The sequence below is a fragment of the Giraffa tippelskirchi genome, chromosome 2 (assembly GCF_054371585.1).
Source record: "Giraffa tippelskirchi isolate mGirTip1 chromosome 2, T2T-mGirTip1v1.2.pri, whole genome shotgun sequence".
Classification (NCBI taxonomy): Eukaryota; Metazoa; Chordata; class Mammalia; order Artiodactyla; family Giraffidae; genus Giraffa; species Giraffa tippelskirchi.
In genome coordinates this window covers 50,643,409-50,667,600 of record NC_137276.1, presented here as the reverse complement: position 1 = coordinate 50,667,600, position 24,192 = coordinate 50,643,409, and the positions used below count along the sequence as shown (strand labels likewise).

General features: G+C 41.7%; 1 protein-coding gene across 3 annotated transcripts in view; it reads right to left on the bottom strand.

Annotated features, from left to right (window-relative positions):
• The window catches only part of FRMPD2 (FERM and PDZ domain containing 2), a 70,347-nt gene that overhangs the window by 25,370 nt on the left and 20,785 nt on the right, over positions 1-24,192 (bottom strand). Inside the window, exons 11-18 of one of the 3 annotated variants that reach the window (XM_081562016.1) lie at positions 23,461-23,613; positions 18,526-18,711; positions 10,046-10,193; positions 9,459-9,470; positions 5,819-6,029; positions 2,393-2,493; positions 781-873; positions 8-115 (exon numbers count right to left, since the gene is read on the bottom strand). In XM_081562016.1, the coding sequence (XP_081418142.1) occupies positions 8-115; positions 781-873; positions 2,393-2,493; positions 5,819-6,029; positions 9,459-9,470; positions 10,046-10,193; positions 18,526-18,711; positions 23,461-23,613 (1,012 nt within the window). Of the gene's footprint in view, positions 1-7; positions 116-780; positions 874-2,392; positions 2,494-5,818; positions 6,030-9,458; positions 9,471-10,045; positions 10,194-18,525; positions 18,712-23,460; positions 23,617-24,192 lie in introns of all 3 variants that reach the window. The other 2 variants (XR_014074657.1, XM_081562032.1) reach the window with 2 other exon arrangements.

Below are 24,192 nucleotides of genomic sequence, written 5' to 3'. Positions count from 1 at the left end.
GACGTACCTGGTTTGATCTTTTTGGCTTTTTCAGCTGGTCCCCCAGGTATAAGAGAAGATATAAAGATGCCAGGATCGACTTTGCCTACATCTTCCCCCTCATTAATCACAAAACCTATAGTCCAATTATATTAAAGAAGATGATAATGATTTTGCAGCTCAGAGAGGTTAGGTTATTTACTTGAGATTATGCAGCGGATATTTGTACCTAGGCCCTCTGATCTTCAAACAGCTCTTTCTACTCTGCCATGACACATGGAGAAAAGTAGATTGTCTCCCTTTCAGAAGCACAGCTAAAACCCATCAATGAGCATGGATTTTGCTCCAGTACATAATCAGAGATAAGAAAAAGATGATTTTTAATCATGTAATTTCTCTCAGTGCCTTATTTCTTGTAAGTTTATAATAAGGTTCTTAGGGGTCTTCAAATGTGGTAAATTGCAAGAGCTGAAAAATATTGTCTATTCTTCTCCATCACTAAGAATTTCAATATACTGAGAAATGGTATTAGGTGAAACAATGTTTTTCTACTTGTTCTTAGATTTTCAAGACATGCACTCCAAAATCCTATAGGATCTAAAAAGAAACTTTTGTCTCCAAAGTCCCATTACTCATTAGGGATATTTAAAAGGAAGAAAAAGAAGTGATCACTGAAAAAAGGCAAATTGGAAGAGGACAAGCAGGAATAGCGAGTAGGAAAGTCTAAGGGGAAGACGGTACACAACTCCTTTCTGCCCAGAGACAGAGAGACTGGGACTCCTCTACTGGGGGCCCTCTTACCAAAACCACGGTGTGGGTCCCGGCTCAGAGTCACATGCACAATTTCTCCATCTGGTTCAGCTATGAAGCTCCTTCTCCTGTTATTTCGTGATCCTAGATATGGAAACAAAGCCACACATTGTGCTTTTTCCCAAAATTATCTGAGATGTAATGCAAGAGGTGTGAACAGCATTTCACACACACATGCATGTGCACATGCATAATACTGGGCATGGATCACTGAACACATACCAGATGAGTTCACTGGGTCAGTGGTGGCTCATCAAAAGCAGAGGCAAGGCAGGGTGGGCCATGTGCTTGTTCTGCATGACTTATTACAGCTATTCTTTTTCTGCACTGGTCTTAGGATAAGACAGAATTTGAGCAGAGATGACTTTGCTGACAGGGCTTCCCAGGGAATACAATGGTAAAGAATCTGCCTGCCGATGCAGGAGATGCAGGAGACATAGGTTTGATCCCTGGGTCTAGAAGATCCCCTGCAGGAGAAAATGGTGACCCACCCCAATACTTTTGTCTGGATAATCCCATGAACAGTGGAGCCTGGAGGACTACAGTCCATGGGGTCACAAAGAGTCGGAAACGGCTGAGCAACAGAGCGTGTACAACCTTGCTGACAATGAAAGCTTAAACTAAAGTTGGAGCACAGAGATGAGACAGCAAACCTTCCTCTTGTTGGCCTCTCACCACCAGGGGTGATGTGGACCCAAAGTCCAGTGGAGGCACCCTGCAAGTTTTCCCCCAGCTTGGGTCTTGCAGGGACTCAAGACAGAGCCTTAAGGGGCATTCCAATGCTGACCACAGAGCACATGGAAAAATCCCCAAATGGTAACCTACCCCTCAAGGATTTCCACATCACTCCCTCCCACAAGGCACCATAATGGGACTGGCACACAGGTCATGTAAAGAGCCACCTGGTGATATTCCACATCCAGCCCCCAGGCTTAATGCTCATCCAATATAAATATCTTCTCTAACTCAGGAATCTTTATGTCCCCCTGGGGACCTTCCTAGAGGATATATGACAAAGGGGGAGGATATGTTTTCTGGTAAGAGAAAGTGAAAGTGTTATTTGCTCAGTCATGTTTGACTCTTTGCAACCCCATGGACTGTAGCCTGCCAGACTCCTCTGTCCATGGACTTTTCCAGCCAAGAATACTGGAGTGGGTTGCCATTTCCTTCTCCAGGGAATTTTCCAGGGATTGAACCCAGGTCCCCTGCACTGTGGGCAAATTCTTTACCATCTGAGCCACCAGGGAATCCCCTTTCTGGTAAGTAGCGGGAGATGATATTCTGGGACTGCATGAAGAGTTGTAACAAAAATGAATGAAGCGTTTTTCTAACCATGCCTCTCCATGGCAGGTGTTCCTCACACTGGACCAGAGTGCTCAGAATCTTGGCCAGTGCTCACACATTTTAGATCGATGTCCCCAGGCCAAGCCAAAGGTGGACAACAAGGGCTCCTCTCAACCATAAGTAGTTTTGAGATTAATGGAAAAGCAAAAAGACTGTGAACATTATTGGAGAAGCAAAATGAAGTGATGGCAAAAGACTGAAAGCAAGCATAATGTGTAAGATTTCCTTTACCCCTACTTGGCCAATGGTTGGCCTGTACCTGTGCACATGCTCTGAGCAGGCTGCCTAGAGAGAGGGTCACAAGTTGTTGGCTTCTGAATCAAACAGAGGCGCTCCAGCTGCTCTCGGCCAAGGCAGGGGCTGTGGGGAAAGACAACAAGTTTAGATAAGAGACCTCTGGGAGGCAGCTTCTCACCATTCAGAGTATGTGTGGTGGTCCCATGCTCTATCGGTCAGCAGATCCATAGGCACTATCAAAGGCTGATCTGGTTATTCGAAGTACACTGGAAGGAATGGCTTTGGGGGCTTTCTCTCGTAGAGGAGACCCTAGAGTCACCCAGGTCCCCTATGAACCTCCCATTATCTCTTCTTCGGTTTGATAAGCAGCCTTTCAAAACCTCCACTTTCTTAACTATAACAAAAGGATAATATTTCTATTTCCCAGGACTGTGATGGCTATAAAATAAGGTAGTATGTATACAGCACTGCTGCTTTTACTGGGTCCTGATTTTTTGTTGTTTGCTTTCATTTTTTAGCTGGCCAGCCATGCTCCAGCACCCCCACTATGATGGCCCCTGAGGTCTTCACACAATAACTTACCTGCTGATCCTTGCAGCCGAAAACAGGAAACTTTCATGCTGGCATTCAATTGAATTTGCTGAGCCAGCATTCTAGCAAACAAAGGACGTTCTAGGCCCTGGGAGAATAATGAATGAAGTGGAGAGCCTGCCCTACCCACAGGGCCACCTCTGCTCAAGATAAGCTACATTCAGGGATGAACAAAGTAGAGAATGAGCAGGAATAACAGAGGCAAAGCCACAGGACTTAGAGCCTTGGGAAAAGCCAGCACTGGGCCTCATCTGAAGAAGGCAGGCCAGGAGATCAACCATCTGAACAGATCCAGTAGCCCTTTATCATCCAGGTGGCCCCAACCTCAGGGACTCCACACCTGCTCCCACTGTTTTAGGCAGCTAGACCAAAGTGGAGATGGATGCTGGCAGGCAGCTTGCCACCACACCTCTCACTGTACCCTGGGATCAGCGTTTTTATGTTACATATATTTGACCATAGTTAAAATAAGAGACCCTAGATTTCCCTTTTCATGGAAAGTTATCAGTAACCTCTGATGAAAGAGATGGGAATACCAGACCACCTGACCTGCCTCTTGAGGAACCTGTATGCAGGTCGGGAAGCAACAGTTAGAACTGGACATGGAACAACAGACTGGTTCCAAATAGGAAAAGAAGTACGTCGAGGCTATATATTGTCACCCCATTTATTTAACTTATATGCAGAATACATTATAAGAAACACTGGGCTGGAAGAAGCAAAGTTGGAATTAAGATTGCCGGGAGAAATATCAATAACCTCAGATATGCAGATGACAGCACCCTTATGGGAGAAAGTGAAGAAGAACTAAAGAGCCTCTTGATGAAAGTGAAAGAGGAGAGTGAAAAAGTTGGCTTAAAGCTCAACATTCAGAAAACTAAGATCATGGCATCTGGTCCCATCACTTCATGGCAAATAGATGGGGAAACAGTGGAAACAGTGGCAGACTTTATTTTGGGGGGCTCCGAAATCACTGAAGATGGTGACTGCAGTGATGAAACTAAAAGGCGCTTACTCCTTGGAAGGAAAGTTATGACCAACCTAGATAGCATATTGAAAAGCAGAGACATTACTTTGTCAACAAAGGTCAGTCTAGTCAAAGCTATGGTTTTTCCAGTAGTCATGTATGGATGTGAGAGTTGGACTATAAAGAAAGCTGAACGTCGAAGAATTGATGTTTTTGAGCTGTGCTGTTGGAGAAGACTCTTGAGAGTCCCTTGGACTGCAAGGAGATCCAACCAGTCCATCCTAAAGGAGATCAGTCCTGGGTATTCATTGGAAGGACTGATCTTGAAGCTGAAACTCCAATACTTTGGCCACCTGATGCGAAGAGCTGACTCATTGGAAAAGACCCTGATGCTGGGAAAGATTGAGGGCAGGAGGAGAAGGGGACGACAGAGGATGAGATGGCTGGATGGCATTGCCAACTCGATGGACATGGGTTTGGGTGGACTCAGGGAGTTGGTGATGGACAGGGAGGCCTGGCATGCTGTGGTTCATGAGATCGCAAAGAGTCGGACACAACTGAGCGACTGAACTGACTGACTACTGATGCGAGTCATTAAGGGTTGTGAAAATCTGGCATTCATAAGCTAAAAGTAGAGGAGTACCAGAGATTACTGAGGACTCTGATTCAGCTTTCAACTGAGAAGGCTGGCTGCCATGCAATGTTGCCAGTACCCTCGTGGGCATGTCCACTAGCAGGTCACTGGAAGGGTATTTGCAGTCAAAACATTCTCAAGATGACCTCGAGTCAGTCATGGCTTCTTTGAGCTTTTAATCTATCAAGTAAGCTGAGCTCACCATCCCAGTCATCCCCACCAGGGGGCTGGGCATATAAATAACACAGTCTTGGAGCCTTCAGACCAGTCCAGATGAGTACTGTCAAGAGGAGAAGAAGAATCAGCCAGCCAAGCCCTGCCCTAAATTTGTAACGCAGAAAATTGTGACATAGAATAACAAAATGCTTGTTATTTTAAGCCACTGTGCTTTGCCGTTGTTTGTTACACAGTAATAGATAGTTTTGCTTCATCATTATTGATTGGGTTTGCAGTATATGGTGATGCATATTTGCATCAACAGAACTGGGAGCCATAATTTTCTATAAATTGCTTTAAGATATAATATATGCATCACAATCCAAATCAACCACCATTTCCTCTTGCTGAAACAGATGTATAAATCATTCCAAAGAACAGCTCCTATAACATCTTCACTGGTCACATGCTGCCTATGAATCTGTGCTATTTATAGAACTTACCATGTTAGTGCAATCCAACTTACAGGCTATTTTAAAATTTATGGATCATTGTGTTATAATGTAGAGTTATGTTTATAAGCTCATTATTTTGCCTTCCAAATTAAATTACAAGTGATTCATCAACAAAGAAAGCAGCAGTAGTGTAGCAGTTAAGAGTGCAGATCCCAGGGCCAGTTGTGTGTGTTCAAGTCTCAAAATGGGAGAAAATAGAAACCACTTTGTAGGGTTGTGAAGGTTAAAGTCTTTGATGGGTACAGTGTTTAGAACAGTACCTTGTTCATGATAAACCCGAAAAGGCTACTACAACTTGTTTATTTTGTCCTCATCAATTTCATATCATCACCTAGTTCTTTCTTCACCAAAAGATAGAGCAGCATAGTAGGGGGACACGGAATATGTGCCTTAGACTGTCTAGCACAGATTTGGCCCACAGACAGCCTTCGGGAAATCTCTGTGGAATTAATTAATAATTACCCAATGAATGCATACTTCCCTGAGACATCTGACCTCCTTTAAACAATGTCTTCACATAGGGATTGCTCCGGAGCACCAAGTACATGGTGGTTCAGGCCCAGAGAACAGATGTGTCAAACCCACCTGCCTCTGAGTCCTTGTGCCTTTGTCCCCTTGCTGGTGTCCATGGTGAAGTTATCCAGTGACCTGTGCAGCCGGCCTCCGGCAGCATCCTCCAGCCCAGGTGTGAACAGTGCATTTTCTGAGCACGACAGTCTCTGAATCCAAGTGAGTTGGTTGGACTGGGCCAGGTGTGCAAGACTCAGACTGGCCATTTGCATACACTTATCGGAGTCTGAAATGTGGCAGAAACAGATAAACATAAATACCCACAAGAACGATGCTGGCTCCATCACTCTTATGGCAGCAATACATCCCAGGCCCCAGGTGCTGTCCTGGCTTTTTTTTGTCTGCACGGAGGGACCTATTTTTCCTCATGCCGGCTCATGGAGCTGCTATGACAAGCCCTGAGAATGCCAAGTCTGCCTAGTTAGCACTCACTAAGGAAAGAAAACTCAGACACACAGGTAGGAGGAGACGGTATACCCTCCATCCCCTGGCAGCTGACAGGACTTTGAGCCGCAGTTCATGGCAGTGTCACAGCGCCAGCAGAGCCTTGTGTAAAATTAACTGCCGCCACCCATTCTGCTCACTGCCTTTACAAACCATCCTCCAAACGTTAACAAATGGTCCTGCAGATTACCTGAGCTCCCAAGATTACTCTCTGCCCTGTGGAACATAATCTTTCATCTCTACACAGCTTAGTTTCCTTACTAATAAGATTTAAGATCCGATTTTCTGAAATATGAATAGATCAGATGTTTTGTCTTCCAGTTTTAACAACTTCCTCCCTCCCTTCTTGCAGAAAGAGGTAACAAATGATTTTGATGAAATCTCTAAAGTGAGCCCGGGAATGTGAGTGACTCTCACCACTTTACTCTTTATGTCATTCGTAAGAAACTGGATTTGATAGATAGATTCCTTAAATTAACTAGGATTTATACAAAGCCCAGTTTGTAATTTGAAAAAAGAAAATGATGACTATGTTCTGACTATCAACAGATTGTATGACCCTGTTACGACCAAGAAGAAAAGAATGCTCAGCACATGGCATTTTTGTGGCTCCAGTTGTGTGTGTGAGTGTGCGTGTCTGCACTCATATCTAAAGCACAGTGAGGTGCCTTCAATGAGAGCTTGTCCATGAGCATTTATTTCCTCTAGTAGACAATCCCCCTTACTTAAAATGGTGCCTGGTTCATTGTTAGTACTGTACCCACTGAAAAAGGTAGCGCTTTTTTTTTTTTTGGCCTCACAACATGGCATGTGGGATCTTAATTCCCTGACCAGGGATCAAACTTGCACTGCCTGCAGGAATCTTAATCACTGGACGGCCAGAGAAGTCCTAACATGGCCTTTAAAAGATACTTTGGGGGAACATTCTGTGTCTAGGAGGCATTCAGTACCATCATTCACATACAGTAGGCAAGGGAGATGGAGAAGGAAATGGCAACCCACTCCAGTATTCTTGCCTGGGAAGTCCCATGGAAAGATGGGGTTGCAAGAGTCGGACACAACTTAGCGACTGAACAACAACAGGCAAGGAAGAAAAGAAGACTAAACACAATTTGAATATGATATAGCAGCAATGATAGTAATATCCACACTAGCAGCCTACCCATCCTGTGCGCTTATTACATGCCAGGCACAGTGGTAAGCATGTTATTTGTATTGTCTCATTTAACCCTCACAAGAACCCTATGGGGTAGATATTATTATACCCACTTCATAGATGAGGAAAAGTGAGACTAAGAGAGAGTTAACAATTTGCTCAAGTTCCCCAGGGCTTGTAGGTGGTAGAGCAAAACTCACTCAGCTGACTTTACAGCCCGTACCAGGAAATGGATGTACCGAAGACATAGAGATAAAAACAGCACAGGAGATACATCTGAAGCATGTCCAGCCCCCTCTGATTGCCAAGGTTTAAAGGGACAGCAACCTTAGCCTTAATTATGGTGTATATTTAATACTCACAGGGAGACACTGTAGAGAAAGAAAGTGGTGACAGGGACTCAGCGCAAAAAGGTTTTGTGGGTTTCAAAGAAGCCTATGTATAGAGGTTGGCGGTACGGGAAGAAGAGGATGTGTCCTAAGAGAGGAAGGCTCCAGAAGATAGCAGAGGAGTAAGATCACCAAGGGCCTGAATTCCTAGCAGAGTTCTGTCCCCAGCAGAAGATGGAGAGCACTGGGGCACCAGAGAGAAAGCCACAAGGAAACAGAAAAGGGAACTAGGGCAGGATGGTGGCTGGTCACTGCAGATCTGTGGAGTCTTACAGCCACAAGCTTGTGGAAGGGCCACAGGTACCCCTGAAGCTTCTGGCCATCTGAGTCAAAGGACGAGAAAAGGCCTGTGGTCCCCCTCTGCAATGCTGACAGATTCTCTCTGATTTAATCCTGAATTTATGCACTTGTAGAAGCTTGGTGATTTTTCGCTCTCCGCAGGGAATCAAATATAACTATAAAGTAATACGCTTGTTGAGACAATTCACAAAAGAATGACTAAGAAACATTTGGAAAATGTCCAACTTCCCAACAGTCAAAGAAATGTCAAATGAAACAACCCTAAGAAATCATTTCTCCCTATAAATGAACAAAGATAAACATGATAATATCTATTCCAGCAAAGATGTAATAAAACAGGCACAATGATACTGGGCATGGAAATGGCACTCAGAAAAACAGCAAAAGCCCTAAAGATGCCCCTGCCTTTTTATCCCAAATTTAAATGAAATCTGGCTTAAAGAAATAATACAAGATACAAAAAAATTTTTCTTCCACTGATGTTTCCTGCAATATTATTTATGATATTGGAAACTTAAAAGCAAACATAAAATCAAAATAGAGGAACAATTAATTAAATGGTTGTATTTCCACACCAATTACCCATCCATTCATTCAAAGAACATGTGTTAATATGAACCGTCTCCCACTTGATACACCTCTGTTTCATGTTGGAATAGTAAAGGCAGGGACCCTCTCCCTACCATCTGGAAACTCTCAGCTCATTGAAAACTGGAGGCAGACACATCCACAAATAAAAGGGGCAGAACACCACGTGTGAGAAGATGGAGCCTGCACAAAAGGAGGAGGAGTCAGCTCCATCTGGGAAGGGAGTACAGAGGCAGTTAACCAGCAAGGACTTCAAGGGGCGGATTGTCCTTGAACTTATTTTTGGAGAATCAGACTTATCTTGGCTGTCTGAGCCTGGAAGAGCATAGCAAGTAGAGGCCATGCAAATATTAGATTCCCCAAAATTCCTATTATGATAGAATTTGTACTTTGGGAAAACAGTGTATTATGAACAAAACAGGCTTAAAAGGACTAATTTTGCTATTCAGCCCATGGAGTCTTTATAAATATTTTATGTTCATTGATATCAGGCAATAAAATAGATACTGATGATGTCTCACACTTTATCTCAGCAATAGCAGGTAAGACATAATTTACATTCATTATTTCTAGCTCCCTGGAAACATCATAGAAATGCTACTCTGTGACTTCAAAGTCATATTTATATATTTATTTGATTTTGCTGAAAATAACAGGCCACTTTTATTTTCTGTATTTGGTTCTGCATCTGAATGCGCAACAATTTTGTTTCCTAGTTGATCCCCAACCCTAGGATCCCAGGACCCAAGGATGCAGCTCCCTGTGAATTGACTGGTGCCAAACAAAACCGCTTGGCATGCTGCAGTCTATGGGGTCGCAAAGAGTCGGACACAACTGAGCGACTGAACAACAACAACAAACAAAACCCCCACAAGCAGGGGCTGCCATTACTAGTCACATGGAGCCATGAACATCAGACATTCATTCTAGATGAGCGAGAAACAGCACAGCCTATCCTGTTGGAACACAGCACAAACCTGCTGGATGGACAGTTACTCAATTGAGGACACTGAGGCCCAGAAAGGGCAAGTGAGTGTTTAAAGTCACGCAGCTAGTAAATGGCATAGCTCTGAGTCTGCTGGACTCCAGGGTCCACATTCCAAGCCTGGGTGGGGTTTGTCTGCATCCAGATCACCTGTGTTCTTTTACAAGTACAGATTCTGATTTAGGGGCCTGAGATTCTGCATTCCTAGCTGGCTCCCAGGTCATGCACAACAGAGACCGCTCTGGGAATATGAATGGTGAAATCACTATATTATATTGCTCCTTGTTATAAATGAATAGGAAATAATGGTGAGAGCTCAACAGTAAATGTGATACACCCAGCCTTCAAACCCAAATAGCTTTAGGTTGAGAACTACTCACCACTTGTAACTCCAGGAGAGCTCATCTGAGCATTAAACCCATGCTGGGCACAGCACAGGCCCAGCAAATATTTACAGGTCTTGACTGAATCAGTGACAAATGTGTGCTTTTTCCCAGTGATGCTGCTTGTGATGATGAACTTCTTTCGCTGCGGGGAACAAGCGCTGACTTTAATATATTGATCATTCTCACCCATCCATCGAAGCACAACTATCCAGAAAATTACCAAATTCAGGAGCTGTCAGTTGGATACCAAAGCAGTAGGCATCCAGAAGGGTATGGCAGATGTTGTCTGACTATGGCCCAATATTTTTTCTTAGTTGAAATACAATCCCTCTTTTTTTTCTCCTTCATTCATAAATCAAATGTTTCTTTATTGAGCAATTGCTATCTGCCAAGGACTGCGCTAGGGGAAAAGAATATGAAATGAGTTCAGTACAGGCATTGCCCTCAGCAAGGAGTGAATATAATTTTCGTGTGCATTGGGAAAGGCCATTAAATATACTTATAGTTTGCATTGTCCAAACTCTCAAACGTGCAAGGCAAAATCTCAGCTAGCAGGTTTATAGAAAAGATAAAATCACATCAGTAATCTCATATTTCATGCTGTCATGTGCCAGGTTCTCTTCTAAATCCTCTCTGTGTTTTAATTCATTTTATCCTAGAAGCTACAGGATGAGAGCAGTTCCATCATTATCCTCATTCTACAGATGAGGAAGCAGACGGAGACTCCTGAGAATGCAGCAGGAACTGAGGTCATATCACCAAGAAACACTTCCTCAACATGTATAGCTTCAAGGCCCATGCACAAAGGGATAATTTTTGTACAGCTCACTGAGATAAACTGGAGAGGAGTATTTATATGGGGCTACCTATATGGAGTTTCCCAGAAAAGATCCTTCAATGTTTGCAATATATAACTCTAGTAAGAACAATGAAATATACAGTAATAGAAATTATATTAAATGCAAATTTATATATAACTTCTAAATAAAATCTCTATTCTAGATATTTCATAAGAACATTGAACTTGAGCTATAACCTTGAACCTTGAGCTATAAAGATAACTTTATAAATACAGGTTTTATGCTTGAAAGGGCACTCTGAAACTCATGAACTTCTTTAAAGCCATTCCCAAGAAACTCCATTTACACAATCAAATATTAGCAAAGGGCGACAACTGTTCATTGCTTTCCCTTTAAAAAACTCTTTTTTACCATTAACCTAATTTCAGATAATTTAAGCATTCTCTAAATATCTTTTACTTTTATTAACAAATTAATGTTGAATATATACTAAGGTGAACGGATTTTGAATTCAGCTGAATTATATCTAGTATTTTTTATTTAATGCATTTTCTCAAACATTCATAGATGCTATCCAACTATCCTTACTAATTTTTCCTCAGTATTCAAATTATAATGCCTAAACTCCACTGGCTGATCATTTTATCCATACTTTTCCAAAGTTGAATATTTGCTTAGAATCTATCTACTTTGTCAGTATGCATTGATATGCTTATATACAGTCATGACAATTTTATATTAAATTCACTCAGGTATTAAAAATCTTAGATAAGTCATTTTTTACAATTGCATAACTCTTCTTTAACAAATCTAAAAAAAAAGAGAGAATTGTTCACACATGCACACACATGCGCACATATATACCACATCTTTCTTTCAGACCATAAACTCTTGCCAAACTCTCGTACTTTTGGACCCCAGTGCCCTAAGGTATTCAACACCCCAGAGAGTAGAACTTCTATCTCATTTCTTGACATGAAGCTGAAAACAGTCTTGGCTGTAGTGGTTTAGATTTTTTTTTTCCCACTTTGATAACATCATTTAATGGGAAATCCATATCTTCTAGCCAACTTTCACACAAGCAAACTGCTCTATGAATAAGATGATGTGTAACTTGAATCTCAGGGTTTTCAGCACAAACACAAAAGTGTATTTACATCTGTGTTGTTACAGAACAAAAATACTTGGTGTTTCTGTAACATCATGTTTGTTTCAAAGCATGTTTTATCATTTCAAATATTTCCTCCTGAGTAATTTTATTGTTGCTTCTGTTCCTTTGCAGGCTCATTTATTTGTTTGGCTTGACACATCTTTGCAGGATAAGATTCTCTGAGACAGAGACAGATGTGCCCAGCTAAGGAAGTTAAAACTCCAGACCCCTACTTAGGAAGGCCATTTCCTGGAAGGGACCCAGCAACAGCTTCATATGTTTTTATAAAATGTAGAAAGAAAGATGCTTTCACCACAATCAATTAAAATCACTGACTCTTCTTTCCACTGGAACTCAGTTTTATTTTTCTCACCAGAGGTAACACTACATGATGGAGAAGCAAACCCCACTAAGGAGAAGCTGAAATGAATGGGGCTGCTTTCAGTGTAGAGTTAATGGTATTTATTTATGTAATTTGCAGTCTCTTCTACAACAGTTTATTGCCAGCCATTCCAGAATACTCCTTCCATTGGACCAACTCACCCAAAATCTCAGCATAAAGACATAGGACCAGTAGTCACGTAAAACTGACTATGCCCTACAATGCCCAGCCTCAGAAGTATGTGGCATCAGTGCCAGAGGGGAATAAGATTTGAAATGCAGAGCCAGAGGCCAGTCTGCAGGAAACATTTTCAATTATCAGAAATGAAAACCTGTAATTTAATTCTCAAAAACATCTAATTAAGTGGAATTTTTATCCTAGCGGGAATGTACTTTGTAATTGTATATATACTGCCTTATCAATACAGTGCACATTTTTTTCTTTTTCTTTTTTTGATGGGAATCACACAATATGGAATTTGATTTTCCTGTGTTGGTAGCCTAGAAACCTGCAGTGGGCTTCAAAGAGCAAGAATGTCTCTGTTGCAAAGCTGCATGTTTTATGGATCTCATCAACAATAAAAACAACTTTCAATCAGACGTGCTAGATTTCTCTTCTCTCTAGAAAAAAAGATATTACAAAAGTATCATCCTATGGAAAAGTACAGAGTGTATGCCACCAAAACTTTGAAAGAGAAAAAAAAGAATTATAGAGTTTATCCGGAAGTTCATTAATAAGAATATTAATTTTTTTTACTTTTGTGATTTTGCAATAGTTGATCTTTTAAAATTCAAGAGTTGTGGTGACTTATTTTCTCATTCTACATGAGCAGTCACTTTAAAACCTTGTTTGTTTTTGGAAATTTTGTGTCCTTGTTTTTAAAGAGACCCCTACAAATGCTGTATCTTTCCAGGCTTCACGCATTTCTCTCCAGATAATTTTAACTACTATTAATATCCAAGAATAGTTATTAGCATGGGTAAGTTCATAATTTCACAATGAATGCTTTCGCGATTGAATAATCTTCTGAATCGATATCTCTGTCACAGGCGGGCTGCTAATGTACCTACAAATCATATTCATTGTGAAAATGGCATTTTTTTTCTATTTCCTTGGCTACCTCTCTTCAGGTTGACAAAACAAATGTTAGCAATTGTCTGAAGCATTCTGGCTTCCTCTAGTAATTAAGCAAATTTGAAACTAGCTTCCTAAGTTGTAGCCTGAAGAGTTCAAGTCATTTTCTGTGTAAGATGCTGGGTTTGTGGCAAGCAGCTGGTGACGTTACTTCCCATGATGACTTTTCCATAAAAAAGGATATTTGTGTTGAGGAAGAGACTGGTCATCAGAACATGGAGATCCTCATTAGTGACTTGGTGTTTTTAAGCTACTAAGTTTGTTTTGTGAACCAGATGACTTTCCAGCTTTAAACAAGAAATTGTTTGTGGTCATGGGGGAAATAAATATCTGTAAAAGTTAAACCAACTTAAATATAAAATACTTAAGGGGGCTGTTAAATTTATGGCTTCAAAAATTCTATTTTTCAAAATTACTTGGTAGGTTGTCTGCATTTCCAAAAATGTTTTGAAAGAAATTACACTGAGAATTGAGAATTTTGAACAATCAAATATGAGATAGAAAAAACAGGAAGTAATAACAGTATTGAATATTCAATAATCACAACCCCACTGTGGCTTGCCAGTCTCCTCTGTCCATGGAATTCTCCAGGAAAGAATACTGGAATGGGTAGCCATTCCCTTCTTCAGAGGATCTTCCCTACCCAGGGATCAAAGCCTGGTCTCTTCTATTGCAGGCAAATTCTTTACCATTTGAGCCACCAAGGAAGCCCTTATTCAATAATTAAATTTCTCCAAATAATCCTTCAATTGAAGTCAAGTCACTTGAGTCATTAAATTTCTGAAAAGTCCACAACTATAAATATCAATTACTTTTTTTTAGATAAAGTCAAAAATATCTGGGAAAAAGTCAGTTTTCTGATATCATAAAGGCCACTTTAATAAAATTATGCTCTATTCTTATTTATTTTTAGATGTAAGCTTTTTTCCTAAGTAAAAATAATACTTTATTATGAAATTCTATTGGGAATCATACTTAACAATGTCAACTTCAACAGCCAAGATGGGAGAAAAACAAAAAACACTGAGAAAAATAATAAAACCAATTGAGTTCTGCTTAGGAAATGCTAACATAAGGTAATGATAATGAAAATAATAACCCAAGAATCAGAGAATGAAAAAAAATTTTGTTAGTAGGAAAAATTTGAAAACCACAAAAGAAAATTCAGTAGAAAAAAAACAACAATGTTTACTGAGCCACATGTCAAAGAACTCCATGTTTTATGATGAAATCATTGCTGAAGGTATGGGACATGGACTCAGAGGATAGGAGAGTTGATTACCTACTGGACCATTCTCTCCTATGAGGACACATAAAATGTTTCTGATGCCAAATTTATTGTTCAGTTCAGTTTAGTTCAGTCGCTCAGTCATGTCCAACACTTTACGACCCCATGGACTGTAGCACATCAGGCTTCCCTGAGCATCACCAACTCCCAGAGCCTACTCAAACTCATGTCGATCATGTCGGTGATGCCATCCAACTATCTCATCCTCTGTCATCCCCTTCTCCTCCTGCCTTCAATCTTTCCCAGCATCAGAGTCTTCAAAAGAGTAGGTTCTTCACATCAGGTAGCAAAATATTGGAGTTTCAGCTTTAGCATCAGTCCTTCCAATGAATATTCAGGACTGATTTCCTTTAGGATGAACTGGTTGGATCTCCTTGCAGTCCAAGGGACTCTCAAGAGTCTTCTCCAACACCACAGTTCAAAAGCATCAATTCTTCAGCGCTCAGCTTTCTCTATAGTCCAACACTCACATCCATACATGACTACAGCAAAAACCATAGCTTTGACTAGATGGACCTTTGTTGGCAAAGTAATGTCTCTGCTTTTTTAATATGCTATCTAGGTTGGTCATAACTTTTCTTCCTAGGAGCAAGGGTCTTTTAATTTCATGGCTGTAGTCACCATCTGCAGTGATTTTGGAGCCTAGGAAATAAAGTCTGCCACTGTTTCCACTGTTTCCCCAACTATTTGCCATGAAGTGATGGGACCAGATGCCATGATCTTAGTTTTCTGAATGTTGAGCTTTAAGCCAACTTTTTCACTCTCCTCTTTCACTTTCATCAAGAGGCTCTTTAGTTCCTCTTTGCTTTCTGCCGTAAGGGTGGTGTGATCTACATATCTGAGGTTATGGATATTTCTCCCAGCAATCTTGATTCTAGCTTGTGTTTCATCCAGCCCAACACTTCACATGATGTACTCTGCATATAAGTTAAATAAGCAGGGTGACAGTATACAACTTTGATATACTCCTTTCCCGATTTGGAACTAGTCTGTTGTTTCATGTCCAGTTCTAACTGTTGCTTCCTGACCTGCATACAGATTTCTCAAGAGGCAGGTCAGGTAGTCTGGTATTCCCATCTCTTTAAGAATTTTCCACAGTTTGTTGTGATCCACACAGTCAAAGGCTTTGCTGTAGTCAATAAAGCAGAAGCAAATGTTTTTCTGGAACTCTCTTGCTTTTTCGATGATCCAGCAGAGGTTGACAATTTGATCTCTGGTTCATGGAACAACAGACTGGTTCCAAATAGGAAAAGGAGTACGTCAAGGCTGTATATTGTCACCCTGCTTATTTAACGTATATGCAGAGTACATCATGAGAAATGCTGGGCTGGAAGAAACACAAGCTGGAATCAAGATTGCCGGGAGAAATATCAATAACCTCAGATATGTAGATGACACTGCCCTTATGGCAGAGTGTGAGGAAGAACTAAAGAGCCTCTTGATGAAAGTGAAAGAGGAGAGTGAGAAAGTTGGCTTAAAGCTCAACATTCAGAAAACTAAGATCATGGCATCTGGTCCCATCACTTCATGGCAAATAGATGGGGAAACAGTGGAAACAGTGTCAGACTTTATTTTTTGGGGCTCCAAAATCACTGCAGATGGTGACTGCAGCCATGAAATTAAAAGATGCTTACTCCTCGGAAGGGAGGTTATGACCAACCTAGATAGCATATTTAAAAGCAGAGACATTACTTTGCCAACAAATGTCCATCTAGTCAAGGCTATGGTTTTTCCAGTGGTCATGTATGGATGTGAGAGTTGGACGGTGAAGAAAGCTGAGCGCCAAAGAATTGATGCTTTTGAACTGTGGTGTTGGAGAAGACTCTTGAGAGTCCCTTGGACTGCAAGGAGATCCAATCAATCCATCCTAAAGGAGATCAGTCCTGGGTGTTCATTGGAAGGACGGATGTTGAAGCTGAAACTCCAATACTTTGGCCACCTCATGCGAAGCGTTGACTCATTGGAAAAGACCCTAATGCTGGGTAGGATTAGGGGCAGGAGGAGAAGGGGACGACAGAGGATGAGATGGTTGGATGGCATCACTGACTCGAAGGACATGGGTTTGGGTAAATTCCAGGAGTTGGTGATGGACAGGGAAGCCTGGCGTGCTGCAATTTATGGGGTTGCAAAGAGTCGGACACGACTGAGCGACTGAACTGAACTAAACTCCTCTGCCTTCTCTAAATCCACCTTGAACATCTGGAAGTTCATGGTTCACTTACTGTTGAAGCCTGGCTTGGAGAATTTTGAGCACTACTTTGCTAGCGTGTGAGATGAGTGCAATTGTGCAGTAGTTTGAACATTCTTTGAAATTGCCTTTCTTTGGGATTGGAATGAAAATTAACCTGTGGAGGTACAGGTCAGCAGTGACCTGCTGCAGGGGCTCTGGTTGCAGCAGACCTGGGTATGACATAAGCCCTCTTGGAAGAGGTCACCATTAACCCCACCATAGAACCACCAGAACTTACACAAGACTGGGAAAATGGACTCTTGGAGGGCACAAACAAAACCTTGTGTACACCAGGACCCAGGAGAAAGGAGCAGTGACTCCACAGAAACTGACCCAGACATGCCCATGAGTGTCCAGGAGTCTCTGGCAGAGCAGTGGGTGAGCGGTGACCTGCTTCCGGGTCACCAGAAGCTGCACTTCAGGGTCACCTGCTTCAGACTGCACTCAGGAGGCACTGAGTGCAGCAATGCATTCAGAGGACCTTTTGAAGGAGGTTGCCAATATCTTCATTACCTCCACCATAGTTTGGCCTCAGGTCAAGCAACAGGGAGGGAACACAGCCCCACTCATCAACAGAAAATTGGATTAAAGATTTACTGAAAATGCCCCTGCCCATCAGAGGAAGACCCAGTTTCCCCCTCAGTCAGTCTCTCCCATCAGGAAGCTTCCATAAGCCTCTTATTCTTCTCCATCAGAGAGCAGGCAGAATGAAAATCACAATCACAGAAAACTAACCAAATTTATCACATGGATCACAGCCTTGTCTAGCTTAATGAAACTATGAGCCATGCTGTATAGGGCCACCCAAGACAGACAGGTCATGGCGGAGAATTCTGACAAAACGTGGTCCACTGGAGAAGAGAAAGGCAAACCATTTCAGTATTCTTGCCTTGAGAACCCCATGAACAGTATGAAAATTAATTGTAACTAAATTCAAATAAATGATGTTCAAATGTTATTTCAAAAACCGTACAATTAATAGGTGTGTTGTTATTGTAATTTTTTTTTAATGACTGACAAATGTTTTCACATCTGTAGTCCATGGGAGACAGGCCAGATGCCTCCACACTATGTGTGCAAAGGGAAAATTAAAATACAAGGAAAATGTTTCAAAAGCATTCAGACTCCATTGCACCTACTTCAAACTCTTCTTCCCCATCTGCCACTCCCAACCTTGCTCTCAAAATCAATAGATTCCCCAAACTAAAAGAACTTCACCCAGAGGGAAAGTGTAGTCCTTTAGGTTAATGGCTGCCCATGGAGGTAGAAGGGGACTGGGTGAGGGATGGCCAGAAGAAATTGCCTCCAGGGAACTCTCAAATTCCCTGATAGACTTCTTCCAAATATGTCATAGTCAACAGAATACAGGTTAGCTGACAGGCTGTGAGCTTATTTTCTTAGGAGAAGATCACTTGACCTATTGTTCCTTTAAAGGGGTAACAGATCAAAGGAAAACAAAGCCTGGGTCATTTCAACTGAATGACACTCACATAAGCCAAAATCTTTTCAATTTCTCTCCACTGAAACCGTAAAGTTGCAATTCTGCTGTTGTTTCTCACTTCGTATACTATGACACCCTTGGCACAGATCCCCAAGGCCATTTCCCCTTCTGGCCTTGTCTTCTCTGGGAGAACTTGGTACGCCAGCACACCATATTCTGGGAGCTGCTGAGTGACCTAGAATGAGAACAAGGCCAATTAAGAAAAGACAGGCACATTGGTCTAAAATAACAGATTTCAGACCATTACATGAGAAAAAAAAAAACCTTAACAGATGTTCTGAAAAAAGAGTAAAATTGCCAAATAAGTTTAGGAAACACTGAGCTAAACGTATTTCCTTACTACAGCATTTCTCTGCACCTCTAATATGATAGTGTTGTTATATTTTATTGATAGAATGAAGGAATCCTTCCCTAATGAAGTACCTTGAGACACTTGGAACACTGATATTAATTATGAAAGTGATACCAGAAAATAATAGTATTCTGAACAAGGTTGTAGAATTCAGACTCTTCTGAATCATCTCACAGGGATTTCTTTTCCTAAGGTCTACTGCAGTACTATCTGATACAACCCCTTCATTTTACAGATGGAAAGACTGAGGCCCAGGCACAGAAAGCAGTCTTCCAAATGATCAGCAGCACTATTAAAGCAAGATAACATCCTGCAGAAAAAATGAGCAATCACTGGCATTTCTTACCACATGGCAGTGATTTGGTGGGGTCCCCACAGCCCAAGATCTGTCTTCAGTTTACCAGTTTAGGAGATAGAATTTTGTCAGGGACCTGAGGGTCAGTCAGAGCTGGGAACTGCATCAAGCTAACCAAAATCTTCAGAGACTGGTGCGTAAACCTAATACAAATTTTTTTTATGTCTGAATGGTAATCACGCCTCTATTCTGGTCTCTGCCACCTTCATCTTCACCTGGTAGACTCCAGTTCAGTTGTGGATGTGTTCTCCACACATTTGAAACCCTCTCAGGAGGGTTTCAGTGGTGAGATCTGGTGCTCATCTCTACCCCAGAGCAGAGGGGACAAAATCCTGCCCAATCTCTCTCATCCTCAGGTGGGGTCACAAAAATGAGGACAAATTATGGCTTTGGAGAGCTCTTTCTCAGACTCTTTTCTGTCTTTCCTCCCTGTGCTGATAAGTAATCTGTGCAGATAGGTCACACTGCTTACAAAACCTACAGCTATTTGTGTGATCTTGATTACATTTCTGGACCCTGAATCTTGCTGTTTCTTTTAACTTTGGAAAGACCCTGTCATTGTCACTATCATCATCACTGTCATCATCATCATCATCTAAAACAGTATTTATTGGACATTAGTGCTGAAATATCCAATGGCCAGACTAGGCATGTAGGCATGTACTTAGAGTATGACAAAGCAGGGCCAACCCAAAACAATTGGGTAAATTCTTTTAAAGAATTTGATGTGATATTTCTAAAAAAAAAAAAAAATTAAAGCACTAAAATAGTCATCATTAGAATAGATGATGAATCAATAGAATAGAATAGAATATTCAGTAGAATAGAATTCTACTGAATATTCATCATCAATAAAAGATTCTATTCATCAATAGAATAGCCTCTATTAAACTTTCTTTTATTTTTTAAATTGTTTAGTATTTATTTTAATTTGTAATTTTTTAATTATATAGAAAGGGATATGATATTGAAGTACTTGGAGCCACAAAATTCTCAAAATGGTTCAGTGCCATTTTGTAACAGAGCAGGACCCTACGGGGCTTTCCTGGGACAGACTCCCCTATCCAATCTCTTTTGCCTGCCTCTTGTTTGTAGAAAACCTTTAGCTTCCTAGGCCTTCCCTCCTTTGACCCTATCATTGCACTTCTGGGAATCTGTCCTAAGAAAATATACCAAATGACCAAGATCAAAACCCTTTGATCAGAGTGATGTTTGGTGCAGACTTGCAGAGTTGGGTTGAGAAAACTAGTTCCTTGCAGTAAATTTTCCTAAAGGCACCTCCTTACAGAGTACTTGGAGAAGGAAATGGCAACCCACTCCAGTATTCTTGCCTGGAGAATCCCACAGGCAGAGGAGCCTGGCTAGCTAGCTACAGTCCATGGGGTCGCAAGAGTCGGACACGACTTACTGACTAACCACCACCTATAGGGTACTACCTAAAAAGGTATCACCTAAAGGTAAGGGAAGCCGGTGGCTCAGAGGTAAAGAATCTGCCTGCAGTGCAGGAGACGCAAGAGATATTGGTTTGATCCCTGGGTCTGGAAGATCCCCTGGAGAAGGAAATGGCAACCCACTCCAGTATTCTTGCTCAGAAAATCCCTTGGATAGAAGAACCTGGTGGGCTATACAGTCCATAGGGTCACAAAGAGTCATACACGACTGAGCTACTAAACACAAAGGTGCTACCTTAAAACGGATTATTGGGCAAGCTTTACAAAGGATATTTACAAAGCATTTGTATTCATTTGGGGAATGCATAGGTTATAATGCTAAGTGGGAAAAAATACAAGGTACAATTAGTATGACTTGAACAACAAAAAGAAAATATTTTAACAGCATATGGCAATCCTTAGTTATGTGGAAAAAATGGCTCCATTGTTGAAGAAGTTTGGAAAACCCTGAGTTAACCTTGAACAAGTTGTTCTGAGATTAATATGCTAATATAGGTGTGAATCTCGCCATCAGTGGTACCCAAACTGGACTTCTGCCAAATCTGATGAACTAGCAGAATTAGTCATCAGTGAAGCGTAGGCCAATAGATGTCATCTGATAATGGAAAAGGGAGCCACAAGGAGCTATAATTAAATAATCCAGTAAATGTTTATTGGAGTAACTGGTCTCTGTGCTAAGTTCTGGGGATCCAAGGCCCTTGGGACATTTACAACCTAGAAGAGGGGACAAGAAATGAACAGAAATGACTGTGATGTAGACTGTCAGCAATATATGCCAATAATGTTTAAAATGTTTTTAACCTTTGACCTTGTGATTCTACTCATGAGAGTCTACCCTTAAGAAATTAAGTAGAAATGCAGCTAAAGACTTATGCAGAAAAAAATATGAATCTCAGTGTTGTTTAAAATAGTCCCATATTTAAAATAATTTATGTGCCAAACAACAGGATACTGAGAAAAAAATTGGGGGTACCTCATGTGTTGATTCAAAAGAAAGTTTCAGAATTTTAGTGAGATGAGACTTAAAAACAGCCCACAAAACTGACTATATAATATAAATCTTTTAAACATAAATGCATGTACACATGTGAATGCACAGATGGCAGAGGGAAAGATGAATATATACAAATTGATTGTATTGTCTCAATGGGGAAGAATGAAGTGAAAAGTGAATGTTATTCACTCAGTGTGTCTGACTCTGCAGCCCCATGGACTGTAGCCCTACAGGCTTCTCTGTCTGTGAAATTCTGCAGGCTAGTATACAGGGGGGGATACCCATTCCTTTCTCCAGAAGATCTTTGTGATCCCAGGATCCAACTCAGGTCTCCTGCATTGCAGATGGATTCTTTACTGTCTGAGGCACCGGGGAAGCCTATTTGCCCACGTGTGTGTGTGTGTGTTAGTCACTCAGACATGTCTGACTCTTTGTGACCCCATGGACTGTAGCCCACCAGGCTCCTCTGTCCATGGGATTATCCCAGCAAGGATATTGGAGCGGGTTGTCATTTATATATATATATATCACTTTGCTGTATATACCTGAAACTAATGGAGTATTGTGAATCAACTACTTTAATTTGAAAAAGATATCCCCCCAAAAAAGTTCCCACATTTTTCCTTGAGTTGCTGGCTTCCTTTACAACATCCTTCAGTGAGAGGAAGAAGGGACGCAATGAGCCAGGCACACTAAGCCAGGGCCTGCGCAGAGGCCTGCAGACCCAAATCCTTGGCCTCTCTGCTGGCTCTGTGGTCCTGCAGCCTCTCTCCACCAGAGGTGTGCTCGTGGCTCTGAAGTCCTCACTTGTTTATTGTCAAGGGAATGCTGCATCCACTTAGCAAGGAACCAGAACAAAGGCTGGATTAGGGAACACATTGAGAGCCTCTCTGCCAGAGCTGCTCAAATGAAACTGCTCGAGTGTTTATACTGTACTAGGTGCCGCAGAAAGTTCCAAGTGACTGACCAAAAAAAGATAGCCCTCACCTCAGCAGTTCTGCTTTCAAAAGACTATCTCTATCAAAGGCTAGAAAACACAGAATATTTTTGTCTCAGGAGACATTGTAAAAAGAAACATAAAAACCCTGGAGTTCCCTTTTGAAACTGCTCCCCAACCCTAGAAGCCCCACCAGGTACATCACCCTGGGGATGCTAGGGGACCTCCTCCCACATGTCTCTCCCCCACCCCCAGCTCTATCTGCACAGGCAGAGCGGCCAGCCCCTCCCATCCGGAAGCAGAGTAACTGGTACTGTTACCGTTCTCAGTGGGAAGCTATCAGCTATCACAGTGCTGCAAGCCTTTGGGTCCCCTTCTGTCCTCTCTACAAAACTTGAACTCCCCAGGGGCAGAAAGCATGTCCTTCCTGTCTCTGTTTCCTGTAGTGCCTGGCCCACTGCGGGTGTTAAGTTGTGAACTGAGCAAAAGCTATTCATTGGAGGCTCTGTGCACCCACAAACATAAGAGACTTTGCTTTTGGCTCACACTCAAGTTTGTATTTCAGATGTCAAAAATGTCTCCATGAGAAATGTGGCCTACCCCAACTCACAGAATATTGACTGTGTGAGATTCAAGGTTGAAGAAAGGGCCTGCTATACCCACCCTGGCCCAATAAATCCTACTCATTTGGGGGATCATTTCCAATGCCATCTACTTCCAAAAGTCTCAAGTCCTGTGCTTGTACCTCCCTGTGGGTCTGAGCACATCCAGCCCCAGAGAAATCTCTGGAGAGGATTGCTGACTATGTGCCCTCTCAAGAGTCCAAAGGCCTCACCCTCAAGAACTCCAATTCAGCATCCTCTCCCCAAAGCACAGGACTCAGACGGTGCATCTCTGAGACTTCGACTTGGACCCGGAAAGCCGTCATCCTCTCAATGAGATTAGCAGGGATATAATCTTCAACTCGAAAATAGGCTTTGTTCTCTACCTGCTGGAAAGATGCAGAAGAAAAGGGATACATCCAAGACATCTTCTATAAGACTCTGAGCAGAACAGAAGCCTGTCTGCAGTCACAACTCAATTAGGGCCCCAGGGAAAAGATGCTCTTTTGAAGTGCCCACTGGGATATCATATTCTACCATATTAGAGGTTGAGCCAAACCGTATAACAGAAACAGAAGGGAAAGAGGAAAGAAGCCAGCTATTTTTGACCCCCTTCTGTATGCCAGGAGGTCCCCAGAACATATTAGCTCTTTCTGTCCTCAAGGTAATCATAAGAGGACAGTATTATTATTGTCATTGCCAAGATGAGTCAAATGAACAAGAAAGTCATTTAGCGCGGCTAAGTTCACACCATTTGGAAGTGACAGAAACAAAGCCCTCACCCATTCCACAATGTCACACCACTTTCCAAATGGCACAGTGAAATACTGGCTCTAAAGCTTTGTTTCTATATATTCATTCAGCACTTCTATCTGTATGTGTTACCAGTATACTCCCCCCTCTCACAAAGGAGGCCTTGTCTATGGCACCATCTCTTCATAACAAGGTGATCAAGAAGTTGTCCC